The 14,744-nt window shown below is 27.2% G+C and overlaps 1 protein-coding gene and 1 long non-coding RNA gene across 3 annotated transcripts in view; both read left to right on the top strand.

Moving 5' to 3' along the window:
• The first annotated feature begins 6,035 nt into the window (after positions 1-6,035).
• Positions 6,036-8,694, top strand: LOC136075336 (uncharacterized). Its single transcript, XR_010635846.1, has 3 exons — positions 6,036-6,179; positions 6,390-6,553; positions 6,741-8,694. It is a non-coding gene; the product is annotated as an uncharacterized LOC136075336 (long non-coding RNA).
• Positions 8,695-10,791: 2,097 nt separating this feature from the next.
• LOC100204560 (protein ECT2) overlaps positions 10,792-14,744 on the top strand; it is a 161,803-nt gene continuing 157,850 nt past the window's right edge. For both annotated transcript variants that reach the window (XR_010635847.1, XM_065788154.1), the window contains exon 1: positions 10,792-10,938. Coding sequence is in view for 1 of the 2 variants with exons in the window: in XM_065788154.1 (XP_065644226.1) it covers positions 10,803-10,938 (136 nt within the window). In the remaining variant the exon portion in view is untranslated. The remainder of the gene's footprint in view (positions 10,939-14,744) is intronic.

Below are 14,744 nucleotides of genomic sequence, written 5' to 3'. Positions count from 1 at the left end.
GCTAAATTAAAATATTTTATACTCAGTAATAACTACTATTTTATTAAAATTATTATTTTTATAATTTATAACACACAAAAGAAGATATATATATATATATATATATATATATATATATATATATATATATATATATATATATATATATATATATACATATATATATATACATATATATATATATACATATATATACATACATACATACATACATACATACATACATACATAAATACATACATACATACATACATACATACATACATACATACATACATACATACATACATACATACATACATACATACATACATACATACATACATACATACATACATACATACATACATACATACATACATACGTGTATGCAAATATGAATATAAAAGTAAGATCTTTTATTAAATTATATAACTACTGTATAAAATTATCGAATGCTCAATAGTTACACTTGAGCTTAAAAGTATAACAACAAAGTCTTCCTCATAAAAATTTCAAAAATTGACAGGTCTCCTAATAAAACTTTCACTTATTATATTCTAACTCCATTATATACATTTGAATAATACGGTATTATTATGATTAACTAAACATACCAACGCCATAAATGTTTCAAAAAAAAATTACAACTTATTATATTATTTATTTAATTATATATACTATTTATAGTATATATAATTTATCATAGTTCATTTATTTGCTATTATTCGCTAGCTAACTACGCGCGAAATAATGCAATTTATTTCGATTGGTTCGTCAGATTGATATAATAATAATTAATCCTTTAAATTCAATCACTTAACTGTTGCAACGACATTTCTTGTTGTATTAGAGCATTAAATATGGTAAATGAACATAAAGTGCGGTTACGTACTAATTATTTTTTGTTTGTAATATTTTAGTTAGATTAGTTCAGACCGTCATCAGATGTATAGTAAAGCTTCATTTAATCTAATAAAACTCATTTGCTTTGTACTATATGATTATTTTGTGTAAGACCCTCAGTGTTGTGCTTTACCCAAAATAAAGCATCTTGTTTTTTTAGTAGTGGCGCTTTTCCAAAAAAAACTTTACTTGTGTTAATTTGAAATCTGAAGAAGAACAGTGGCTCAAAACTTTAATACAATATTTTTAAGTTCAATTTTTTTTGTAAAAATAGTTTATTATATTTTAAAACATAATCTGTAACATAAATAAGTTTTTGAAAAATTTATAACATTTTTCAATTATTTCTTTTTTTTTTCAATTAATAAAAATTTCGTTGTTAAAAGCTCCGTCAACATTCAGAATTTTGTCTCTTAAAAAAGCGATGAAATTGCTGACAAAGACTCTACCTAAGCTTATTGGATAGATGTCAATTTGGGCGCAGGATAATAATTAAATTAATAAACAGGAGCGGATCCAGGCTGTACCAAGTGTAGCAATTGCTACAGTCAGCTCAGTTTTTTTTTTCTCTTTTTATTTTTTACATAATTTTTTTTTTTTTTTTTTTCATGCAAAAGAGAAAAAAAATTCAAATAAGATACGGAGGTTACAAGTAATCAAAAACTTTGATTACTTGTAAATACGATTTTGATTGTTACGCTCAGATACGATTTTGATTGTTATGTCAGATACGATTGTGAATAAACTTTTGAATCAAAATGCGGTGCTTCAAAAATTTATTCAAAATCGTATCTGACGTAACAATCAAAATTGTATATACAAGTAATGATTAGGTACAAGTGCATAGATAAATTAAAAACTTAAAAAAAAGAATAGTATAAAAAAAAAAGTGCTGTTTTTTAAAATGTCTTCGACATTAATTTCATGCCCAAAGTACAACAAAGTTTTAGACATCAAAAAACTCAATAAAAAAGCCATCTAGTAAAATTATAAACCTAAAAGTAATAAAGTGTAACTATTCTAGTTTCTAAAAATTATGTTACTAGAAAGTAAATATATGTATATGCGTATTTCCAAAAAATCGGGTGAAAATGAACAGCCAATTTGGGGTGACTTTCAACAACGCATATCGTTTTCGTATCCTAGATTAAGGCTACATTACAATAATACAGTGGGGGAAAATGCTGTTAAAGATCAAACAGATAACAGAAAATTAAATTTATATAACATTATTTTTTTCAATATATCTACATATATCACAATATAAAAAATCTATCCTACATTATCCTACATAAAACAGTACATCAACTGTCACTATCCTTCAATTTCTCAAATGATTCACACAGGCTGTATACAGAGTTGATATTTTCAATATTGAGCTCATAAAAATAATCTTTATCATAAATGAGGTTACAACACTGGAAATGATTTGGTTTACTGCATTTGGCGCATTGAATCCATACATCATTTCTTAACTCTACCCAATTTTTGTTAAATAAAGCACCGTTCCAATTACTATCTGTGTTGTTGTTAAGCTCTGTTAAACTTAATGGGATTGACTTTTCTAAACAATGAATTCTTTTACCTGGTCCCACCTTTGGAGCTCGTGATTTATGTTTTGCAGGTGGATTTGCGCCTAATCATAGATTGTTTTTTAAAATATCTAAAACGGGTTCATTAAGAATCATTGCGGTGTCATTAAGAGTCATTGCGGTGTCTTATATCCATCAGGATTTTTATATTTTCCTGGAAGACGTTTTATAACCTCTGTTTTGTCCATAGGGTAAATCCCCGTTGCTCGAAATCAGCTAACCAAAGCTTTTGGCCGCAAAGTGTTTTCAATTTATTTAAAAGCGTAGGTAGGTATTCCTTTAAGATTGCTCCTTTGATACGACATCTACTCTCCACTTCAAAAGAATACTCCTCCACGAACGCTTTAATCCTCAAAAACAGCAAAATTTAGTGGTTGAAAGAGATGAGTTGCATTTGAGGGCATTTTTATAAACTTGATGTTTTGCTGAATTGTGGATTCAATAACTTCAGAAGGAAAATGTGCACCAAAATTATCCTCAATCAACAATGTTGTTCCGGCTTTTGAAATAGCAACAGGTAAGTATATTTTCATAAACCATCTAGTAAATGATCTACTACCAAACTCCCATTAGAAGTGATGTCATAAACAGTTCCAGGTGAGTCCAACCCTGGTAAAGATTATTTGCTTTATAAACAACCATGGACGGCAAAAACTCTCCAACAACATTGCCAGAAAACATTAAACTGGTCGACTGCTTTAAATATTCTTGTTTTTTTTTCAACACGGTTCCCATGACCACGACGAACAATAACGGATTTGGACCCTGGATTGTCTGTTATATTGGTCTCATCACAAGTGTAGATATTTTCTGGAGGTATATCCTTTAACTCTTGGTACAAACTATCAAAATATTTGTTAAGGTTTTCTTTGTTTACCACGGTTCTACAATGTTTTACATCATTAACAACCCTATTTGTTAACGGTGTCTCTTCATGAAAGGCTGAACCCATTCTACCCAAAGCATATTATTTTTGAATCAAGCGTCATTTATCTTCACTTTATCACAATAAGATTTGACCAAAAGTTTTATGTCCAACGAATCGAATGGTACTCTCTGGTCAGTCATATGAATAACTTTTTTGACAAACAAATTTTTGGTTTTACTCTCAAGTCTGGTCTGTCCCCCATGCTTTTTCGGAACTTGATCCTCAAGCTTTACTTTTTCATGTAATGTTTCTAATGGAATATTGTACATTTTTGCTGCCTTCCTTATGGTAAATCTATGGTTTTTTACTTTAATTGCAGCAAATAAAATACTTGATGATTATGAATGTAATGCGAGTTGTAATAATGATATTTCATCTGAGTTTAGTGATGTAATTTGTTCAGATGAGTCATCTGATAACATTGAAGCAGTTGAAATTAAAATACTTGATTTGGAATATAATGCAAGTTGTAATAATGATATCTCATTTGAGTTTAGCGATGTAATTAGTTCTGATGAGTAATCTGATAAGGACAATGACATTTGCATGACATATTTAAGATATAATCTGACTAGAAATGCTATGTAAGCTCTTTTAAAGTTATTAAACATCAATTCTGATAAGACTTTGCCACTATCTGTTACTTCACTTGAAGCTTAGTCAATAACCTACAACCAGTCTAAAAATTGGGTAAAGAGAATTGAAAAAAAAAATTTGATTTCATATATTGGCGTGAAAGACAATTTATTGTATTGTATGGACCATCGTAATTTACAATTTAATTAAAGAAATAAAGATGGCAACAGTGGTATAGTAAAATTACGGCTGTTTTTTAATTTAAATAGTTTGTCTGTTTTTAAATCTTCTGAAGTATCTTTTTGGCCAATTCTAATGTCATTTAGGGATTACAGTCATATTGGTGAACTTCCTGTAGCATTGCACTGTGGTGTAGAAAAACCAAATTTGAATTTTTATCTTAAACAGCTATTTGATGAATTGCAAATTTTAAGTGTTCCTTTTGATTTGAAAGGACAACGAATGGTTATTTCTGATGTTGATTTTATTTGCGATACACCTGCACGCTCATTTGCTCAAATTATTTTAAATCACAATGCATACTACGGATGTGGGTACTGTAATAATATCAAAGGTGAGTATTGTTACAGTCGTATTGTTTTTATAGATCAGAATTGTGCACCACGTTCTGATGAAAGTTACAAAAATATATCAGAAAATAATCAACATGGCCCTTCACCTCTTTTGAACTACCTCAATTAAGCGGACTGCAATCGTCATGTCCTCCAGAATATATGCATCTGGTACTCCAAGGTGTGGTGAAAAAGTTATGCACATATTGTTTCACTAAAGTACCTTTCTGCATTTATCTTGTAGACTTTCAGAACATTTACTGATTAAATTATCCACTGAAATTGATGATATAAGGAAGTATTTACCATCAGAATTCCACAGAAAACTTAGTTCTTTGGTTAATTTTAAAAACTGGAAAGCCTCTGAATTTCGACAGTTTGTTTTATATCTTGGACCATTTCTCTTACATGATAAATTGCCAGATCGGTATTATGACCATTTTATTATGTTGCACTTCAGCATGTATGTTTTGGCTTCTGATGAATATTTTGCTTATCATGCTATTGCATCTGAATGTGTTAAAAAATTCGTAGAATTTATGCCTATATTATTTAGTAAAAGATCTATGGTCTATAATGTGCATGTGTTAATTCATCTAGCTTCGTTTGTAGCAAAATATGGACCTTTGGACTCATTTTCTGCATTTCAATTCGAAAATATGTTGGGTTTATTAAAAAGGCGAATTAAAACAGGTAGAAACATTTTTCAACACGCAGTTGTTTGCTTACTAATCACTTGAACACTGTAAAGATTTCTTCTGATCTACCGGATTGTGCTTTTGTTATTGCCAATCGTTCGATTGTTTTATGTACTTGTACAAATCTTGACTGTTTACATATATCTGGAATACTTTTATCTTATGTGAAGCCACTTTATACATTTCTGTACTCATCAAAAGTCCTTAGAATTGGATATTATCAGAAAAGTATCGTGATTTTTTGTAGGGAAAACTACTTTCTAATTATCCCATTGGTCTGTAAATTAAACTTAAGTTTTAAAGTTGCTATGGGTTACAACTTTAAATTATTTACAGGACTTGATTAATTTTTTTAACTTTTTAAAAAATTTTTGTGTTGATTTAAAAATATATCAATTCATTTAAAGTCTTTTTTTAACTGCGTATTTTCTAAATAAAAAATGTATAATTTTTATGTTACATTTTACAAATGTTTTATTTCAGATGAATTATATTGTATATTTGTATTGTGACAGTGAAGTTCTGGAATTAAAAAACTGCAACATAATAATGTCAGAGAAACTAAAAAATTGGTCTATGGATGATTGGAGATCTTGTGGTCAAACATTAACAGAAGATGACCTTCAAATAAAGGCAATGCATAAGGATGGTGTAAATGCGGCATGCATATTACAGATAAGTATTTTATACCCTGTTGGAATTAAAAAATAAAAAGTGTTTCAGTAGTAACATTTTTTAAAAGTAAATTAATCTTACAAAATTGTATTTTTTATTTATTTTATACGTTTCAGTTGGAATTGATACGAAGTCGCTTATTCAAAAAATTCGAAAACTTGTTGTAAAAAAAAATTTTACTCCTAAAAATGGACTCCTCAGACTTATTGATCGTGTGGGTCAAAGCAAAAGGCAGAGCATTCCACCTTTAAATGTGAGTGTTTTTAAACCAACTTAATAAATTATTTATATTGTAATCAATACACTAAGTATTGCAGAAAATGTGTTGACTATTTTAATTTTTGTGATCTGTATTTATTTTGATTTCTGACGTGCTTTCTTATTAATGTAGATTTTTATATATGTTTATTGTACATATAAAACTATGATTATGCGTATACTAAAAAAGTTATTTGTTTTGTAGCATATTCTTACTGCAGAATCAGAAGTAGAAATTGATTTTAATACATCAAAAAAACAACAAGAGAACTCCTATAAATCTTCAAAACAGAAAGAGAAAAGAAAAAGCATTTTGAAGAACCATCTTTACCATCGTGGGAGCCACCAAAGCTCCCCGATTCCAATTCAGTATACATTTTTAACTATTTTTTATCCCATTTGTGAAATTAAGAATTTTTTTTGTTTTATTTGAATGGTTTAATTGTTGTTTTTTTAGTTACCATTTTTAAAATGAAAAAATCAGTATAATTAGAATATTGTGATAGAGTTTTTATATCATTTAAAGCATTTATAATCATTGTTAATCTTGTTTTAGAACTTTCTGTCTGTCTCTGCCTCAATGGATTAAGTAGACGACTCGCCAGTTACACAGACAGTGTTTCCATTAGAGTTGCAGTCTGTTTCACAAATTCAACCACTATTGCATTCATCTTCTTCTTCTTCTTTACCATCTCAAAAAATTGGGATAGACCAAATAAATAACTTTATTCTGAAAGCAAATGTTGAACCCAATACTGTTAAAGGCATTCAATTTATAGTGAATGCCATGTATAGAAAAGTTTGTGGGTTGGAAACAGAAATGCGTACCGTGCGCTATCTTTTAGACACTAACCATGGTAATAACGAATATATAAATATAGATTATATACCAGCAGATTCAGTTGAACAGTTTGACTCACTAGAAAAAAAAAAATTAACTCTAATGATAAAGATATCATTTGCAGAATAATGAAGCAAATTAGTGGGAAAAAAGTAAGTGACATTTTGAAAAACGCTTTAAAAGCATAACAGAAAAGCTGTGTTGCAGTTTATCAAAAAAGTTATTCATATGACTGACCGGAGAATACCATTCGATTCGTTGGACATAAAACTTTTGGTCAAATCTTATTGTGATAAAGTGAAGATAAATGACGCTTGATTCAAAAATAATATGCTTTGGGTAGAATGGGTTCAGCCTTTCATGAAGAGACACCGTTAACAAATAGGGTTGTTAATGATGTAAAACATTGTAGAACCGTGGTAAACAAAGAAAACCTTAACAAATATTTTGATAGTTTGTACCAAGAGTTAAAGGATATACCTCCAGAAAATATCTACACTTGTGATGAGACCAATATAACAGACAATCCAGGGTCCAAATCCGTTATTGTTCGTCGTGGTCATGGGAACCGTGTTGAAAAAAAAACAAGAATATTTAAAGCAGTCGACCAGTTTAATGTTTTCTGGCAATGTTGTTGGAGAGTTTTTGCCGTCCATGGTTGTTTATAAAGCAAATAATCTTTACCAGGGTTGGACTCACCTGGAACTGTTTATGACATCACTTCTAATGGGAGTTTGGTAGTAGATCATTTACTAGATGGTTTATGAAAATATACTTACCTGTTGCTATTTCAAAAGCCGGAACAACATTGTTGATTGAGGATAATTTTGGTGCACATTTTCCTTCTGAAGTTATTGAATCCACAATTCAGCAAAACATCAAGTTTATAAAAATGCCCTCAAATGCAACTCATCTCTTTCAACCACTAAATTTTGCTGTTTTTGAGGATTAAAGCGTTCGTGGAGGAGTATTCTTTTGAAGTGGAGAGTAGATGTCGTATCAAAGGAGCAATCTTAAAGGAATACCTACCTACGCTTTTAAATAAATTGAAAACACTTTGCGGCCAAAAGCTTTGGTTAGCTGATTTCGAGCAACGGGGATTTACCCTATGGACAAAACAGAGGTTATAAAACGTCTTCCAGGAAAATATAAAAATCCTGATGGATATAAGACACCGCAATGACTCTTAATGACACCGCAATGATTCTTAATGAACCCGTTTTAGATATTTTAAAAAACAATCTATGATTAGGCGCAAATCCACCTGCAAAACATAAATCACGAGCTCCAAAGGTGGGACCAGGTAAAAGAATTCATTGTTTAGAAAAGTCAATCCCATTAAGTTTAACAGAGCTTAACAACAACACAGATAGTAATTGGAACGGTGCTTTATTTAACAAAAATTGGGTAGAGTTAAGAAATGATGTATGGATTCAATGCGCCAAATGCAGTAAACCAAATCATTTCCAGTGTTGTAACCTCATTTATGATAAAGATTATTTTTATGAGCTCAATATTGAAAATATCAACTCTGTATACAGCCTGTGTGAATCATTTGAGAAATTGAAGGATAGTGACAGTTGATGTACTGTTTTATGTAGGATAATGTAGGATAGATTTTTTATATTGTGATATATGTAGATATATTGAAAAAAATAATGTTATATAAATTTAATTTTCTGTTATCTGTTTGATCTTTAACAGCATTTTCCCCCACTGTATTATTGTAATGTAGCCTTAATCTAGGATACGAAAACGATATGCGTTGTTGAAAGTCACCCCAAATTGGCTGTTCATTTTCACCCGATTTTTTGGAAATACGCATATACATATATTTACTTTCTAGTAACATAATTTTTAGAAACTAGAATAGTTACACTTTATTACTTTTAGGTTTATAATTTTACTAGATGGCTTTTTTATTGAGTTTTTTGATGTCTAAAACTTTGTTGTACTTTGGGCATGAAATTAATGTCGAAGACATTTTAAAAAACAGCACTTTTTTTTTTATACTATTCTTTTTTTTAAGTTTTTAATTTATCTATGCACTTGTACCTAATCATTACTTGTATATACAATTTTGATTGTTACGTCAGATACGATTTTGAATAAATTTTTGAAGCACCGCATTTTGATTCAAAAGTTTATTCACAATCGTATCTGACATAACAATCAAAATCGTATCTGAGCGTAACAATCAAAATCGTATTTACAAGTAATCAAAGTTTTTGATTACTTGTAACCTCCGTATCTTATTTGAATTTTTTTTCTCTTTTGCATGAAAAAAAAAAAAAAAAAATTATGTAAAAAATAAAAAGAGAAAAAAAAAACTGAGCTGACTGTAGCAATTGCTACACTTGGTACAGCCTGGATCCGCTCCTGTTTATTAATTTAATTATTATCCTGCGCCCAAATTGACATCTATCCAATAAGCTTAGGTAGAGTCTTTGTCAGCAATTTCATCGCTTTTTTAAGAGACAAAATTCTGAATGTTGACGGAGCTTTTAACAACGAAATTTTTATTAATTGAAAAAAAAAAGAAATAATTGAAAAATGTTATAAATTTTTCAAAAACTTATTTATGTTACAGATTATGTTTTAAAATATAATAAACTATTTTTACAAAAAAAATTGAACTTAAAAATATTGTATTAAAGTTTTGAGCCACTGTTCTTCTTCAGATTTCAAATTAACACAAGTAAAGTTTTTTTTGGAAAAGCGCCACTACTAAAAAAACAAGATGCTTTATTTTGGGTAAAGCACAACACTGAGGGTCTTACACAAAATAATCATATAGTACAAAGCAAATGAGTTTTATTAGATTAAATGAAGCTTTACTATACATCTGATGACGGTCTGAACTAATCTAACTAAAATATTACAAACAAAAAATAATTAGTACGTAACCGCACTTTATGTTCATTTACCATATTTAATGCTCTAATACAACAAGAAATGTCGTTGCAACAGTTAAGTGATTGAATTTAAAGGATTAATTATTATTATATCAATCTGACGAACCAATCGAAATAAATTGCATTATTTCGCGCGTAGTTAGCTAGCGAATAATAGCAAATAAATGAACTATGATAAATTATATATACTATAAATAGTATATATAATTAAATAAATAATATAATAAGTTGTAATTTTTTTTTGAAACATTTATGGCGTTGGTATGTTTAGTTAATCATAATAATACCGTATTATTCAAATGTATATAATGGAGTTAGAATATAATAAGTGAAAGTTTTATTAGGAGACCTGTCAATTTTTGAAATTTTTATGAGGAAGACTTTGTTGTTATACTTTTAAGCTCAAGTGTAACTATTGAGCATTCGATAATTTTATACAGTAGTTATATAATTTAATAAAAGATCTTACTTTTATATTCATATTTGCATACACGTATGTATGTATGTATGTATGTATGTATGTATGTATGTATGTATGTATGTATGTATGTATGTATGTATGTATGTATGTATGTATGTATGTATGTATGTATGTATGTATGTATGTATGTATGTATGTATTTATGTATGTATGTATGTATGTATGTATGTATGTATGTATGTATATATATGTATATATATATATATGTATATATATATATGTATATATATATATATATATATATATATATATATATATATATATATATATATATATATATATATATATATATCTTCTTTTGTGTGTTATAAATTATAAAAATAATAATTTTAATAAAATAGTAGTTATTACTGAGTATAAAATATTTTAATTTAGCTGATAATGGACACTGAAAATGATAATAATTCAAGTGTGAACAATAAAAGTAGAATGAATTACTCAACTTTGAGCTTGATTAGTGTATTGTCATCATCTGCTCCTCCACTTTCATACAAAAGTTCAAGTTTTGATACAAAAGGTAAAACTTATAATTCATAATCAGTGTTTATTATAGTTGATTTGAATAAATAGTCCATAACATGAAAGGTAATTTATCTCTATCTTTGTCAATAATAAAAAAGATTTTTAAAAATAAATATATATTTTTTTGTTATCAAGACATTGTGACTAAAAATGTGTATTTGTCTTTTTTATATTAATAATAATTTTATTTAGAACTTAATTAAAACAGTTGTTTTGCTGTTGTGTTTTTAAATTAATTTGTTTAGAATTTAAATAAAATGATTGTTTTGCTTATTTTAATTATTTTAGATAGAATTTAAGTAAAACAATTGTTTTTTTATTTTTATTTTTATTATTTTATTTAGAATTTACAAAAAACTTACTTTTTTTAATTTTTATTCTCATTATTTCAAAGAGAATTAAGATAAAACATTTTTTTTTTCTTCTTGTAATTATTTTATTTAAAATTTAAATAAAAGTTCATTTTGCTGTTTTAAATTTACTTGAAATAGCAAATAAAATTTAGTTTTTAAATTTTTAAAATCTTAAGCACTGTCAGGTCAGCAGTTAGGCTGATATTGCTGAATGCTAACCTTAATTCTGAGTGTTGCCAACTATAGATTTTTAAGATGGTATTGGTTTTTGAAAATTATTATTTTAAGATTTTTAAAAGAATTTTATCTGATGAGGTTCAATAAGGCTGGGGTCATCTTTGATGAAGTAATCAGTGCCGTGATATGGCTGCTGCTGAATAAATACTCCCTAAGTACTTATCGAATTTATAAAAAAATAATAAAAAAAAAAACAAAAAAATATTAGCTAAAAAAAAGTACACGTTAAGTTTTATTTTATATTGGTGCCACTTGATATTTTAATTTTTTTTGTTTGTTTTGTTATAATGATTGATTTTATCAAAAAAATAAAACAAGAAAAAAAAAACATTATTACAAACTTTAAATGATCTTATATAGTTTATTTTTTAAATAAAAAACTTCTTTTATGGATATAACTCTATTATTAATTTGTTTTAAGGGAGTTTAGATATCCTTAATATTAAGAATAAATATACTTGATAACATTATCAAGTATAAATATATTTAATAACGCGGTTATCCAAACTCCCTTGATATATATTTATATATATATATATACATATATATATATATATATATATATATATATATATATATATATATATATATATATATATATATATATATATATATATTATAAAAATTAATAGCAGAGTTATATCTATAAAAAAAGTTTTTTTATTAAATTATTACAAGTATTTTCGCTTATAGCAACTCTTGCAATATAACTCTTGTAATATAACTCTTTCAATATAACTCTTGCAATATAGCTCTTGCAATATAACTCTTGCAATATAACTCTTGCAATATAACTCTTTATATTTATAAGAAAAATTATAGTTTAAAAAAATAATATTTTATAATAGTTACATCAGCTTTATATAATCAACAGATTGTGCAATATCAAAAAAGTGAAAAAATTTTGATTAAAAAAGTCATTTAAATTCTTTGTAAACATTTTATAAGACTGCATTAAAAAATGTTTATAAAATGTACGCTTAACTTTATTGTAAGACCTGACAACAATTGTTCCAATAACTGGCGGCAACCTTCTCAATTTCCTTTGCAAGGTATGTGTCCTAGTAAAAATATAATTTAAGTCTGCAGCATAAAAACATTACCACAAGATAATGGCTATATATTTAATTATATTAGTTTAACGTAGCACACCTTTAAAGATCGGTGGTACAAACATAAAAACTTCTTTCAATACAAAAATAAAGGTAATTCAACAGAAATTTTTGAATATATCTGGGAAATCAAATAAAAAGGGATTCCTAATTCCTATTCTTATGTAGTTTATTGATAGAGTGGAGCCATTTAAACCTGGTGGAAAGTTGTGTCATTTTTGTTTAATCAAAAAATATCATATCATTATGTCATCTTATCTACATATGTCTTAAACTATTGAATAAATGAAATAAACCACTACCAAAATGCCGCAGCAAAAACAAATTTGTAATCCGCAACTTAAATGTTATCTGTTATTTTTATCTTGAACGTTATGTATTATTTAACAAATACTGTTGCCATATCTGGGATGGACTTTCTAATGATGCCCTTTCTCTTTTAGACAAGGTGCAAAAACACATTGTAAACATAGTTGGACCTGCTCTTGCAGCCAACCTCCAACCATTATCACATTGTCCTAATGTTGCTTCTCTTTCTCTTTTTAACAAATACTATAATGGGCACTGCTCTAAAGAATTAGCATCTCTTTATGCCGTCTGCTAAAATTCATTCTTGTGTTACTCACCATTCAACTTCCAACCATTATCACATCCTCGTAATGTTGCTACTTTTTCTATTTTCTACAAATACTATAATGAGCACTACTCTAAAGAGCTAGTAACTCTTGTGCCATCTACTAAAATTCGTTCTCATGTTACTTGTCATTCAATTAAGTCTCGTCGTTTTACTGTGACTGTTCCTACGTGCTCCAAAAACTTATTTGTCCAAATTTTTTCCTCGAACATCAGTTCTTTGGAATTCGCTTCCTTCATCTTGCTTTCCTGATTGATATAATTTGCAATCTTTTAAGTCGTCTGTCAATTGTTATCTTGCTCTAAAAACATTTCTCTTCTTTTCACTTCCAGTAACTTCCAACTCAAATAGTGATTCCTTGCAGCCTTGTTGGAAGCGAAAATGTTGAGGAAAAAAAAAATTCTATGCGAACATGGTATTATATTTTGGTATATATATTTTTTGTCTTTATATATATATATATATATATATATATATATATATATATATATATATATATATATATATATATATATATATACATATATACATATATATATATATCAACCCTTTGAATTAGGGACGGCATTCGGCAATGCCTATGTTTTATGGTCAGACCTTTTTATCAAATAATTTTTGCTGACCTGATGCCGACCACAAAAAGATTGATGTTGGCAAATAATTGCCGACCACATTTTTCTTCATTTCGAATGTTGATATATATATATATATATATATATATACATATATATATATATGTATATATATATATATATATATATATATATATATATATATATATATAGATATATATATATATATATATATATATATATATATATATATATATATATATATATATATATTAGGCCTTGTTAAGAAGCGTTACGCAGCTCGCTTTTTGCTTGCAAAAAGGCGATTCGCCTATGCGTTCAGCAGTTTTGCGCTACGCAAAAACTTATATCTTTTAGAATATTTAAATTATCTTTTGATTGTCGTTAACGTTTATTTAGAAAAAATAAAGTCGTAAGTAAAAGCATTTAACCGCAAATGTAAACTAATAGTTTTTTGTTAAAGAAACACCTTGTTTTATAATTTTTTTTGTTGTTGTTAAAAATTAGTTGGAAAAAATTAAGTGTTTTAAGTTTTTTCTTAAGGAATTAAATATATAAATTCCTTTTAATTATAAAATTTATTTTTAGTCATAATAGTTTAAAAAATGCACGATTTATTTTGATGTAAATATTTTATTAATAAGATATTTTGTTTATTGTTAATTCAATAACGTAAAGTTTTAATGACGTTCGTTTAATTTATGAAAATAAATTATGATCACGAATATGTTATCGGTAACTAATAAACAACAACAAAAAACTCTTTCTTGTTTAAAAACATTATTAAAATGAGTTCACAAATTAAATAAGAAAAAATTTATTAACAGTTAATAAAATAACCAAAAATTAAATGTAAAATCATAAGAAAATAA

Source organism: Hydra vulgaris, chromosome 01, assembly GCF_038396675.1.
Source record: "Hydra vulgaris chromosome 01, alternate assembly HydraT2T_AEP".
NCBI classification, from domain to species: domain Eukaryota; kingdom Metazoa; phylum Cnidaria; class Hydrozoa; order Anthoathecata; family Hydridae; genus Hydra; species Hydra vulgaris.
Note: the sequence above shows the minus strand (reverse complement) of the source record. Positions and strands in the feature narration are given on the sequence as shown.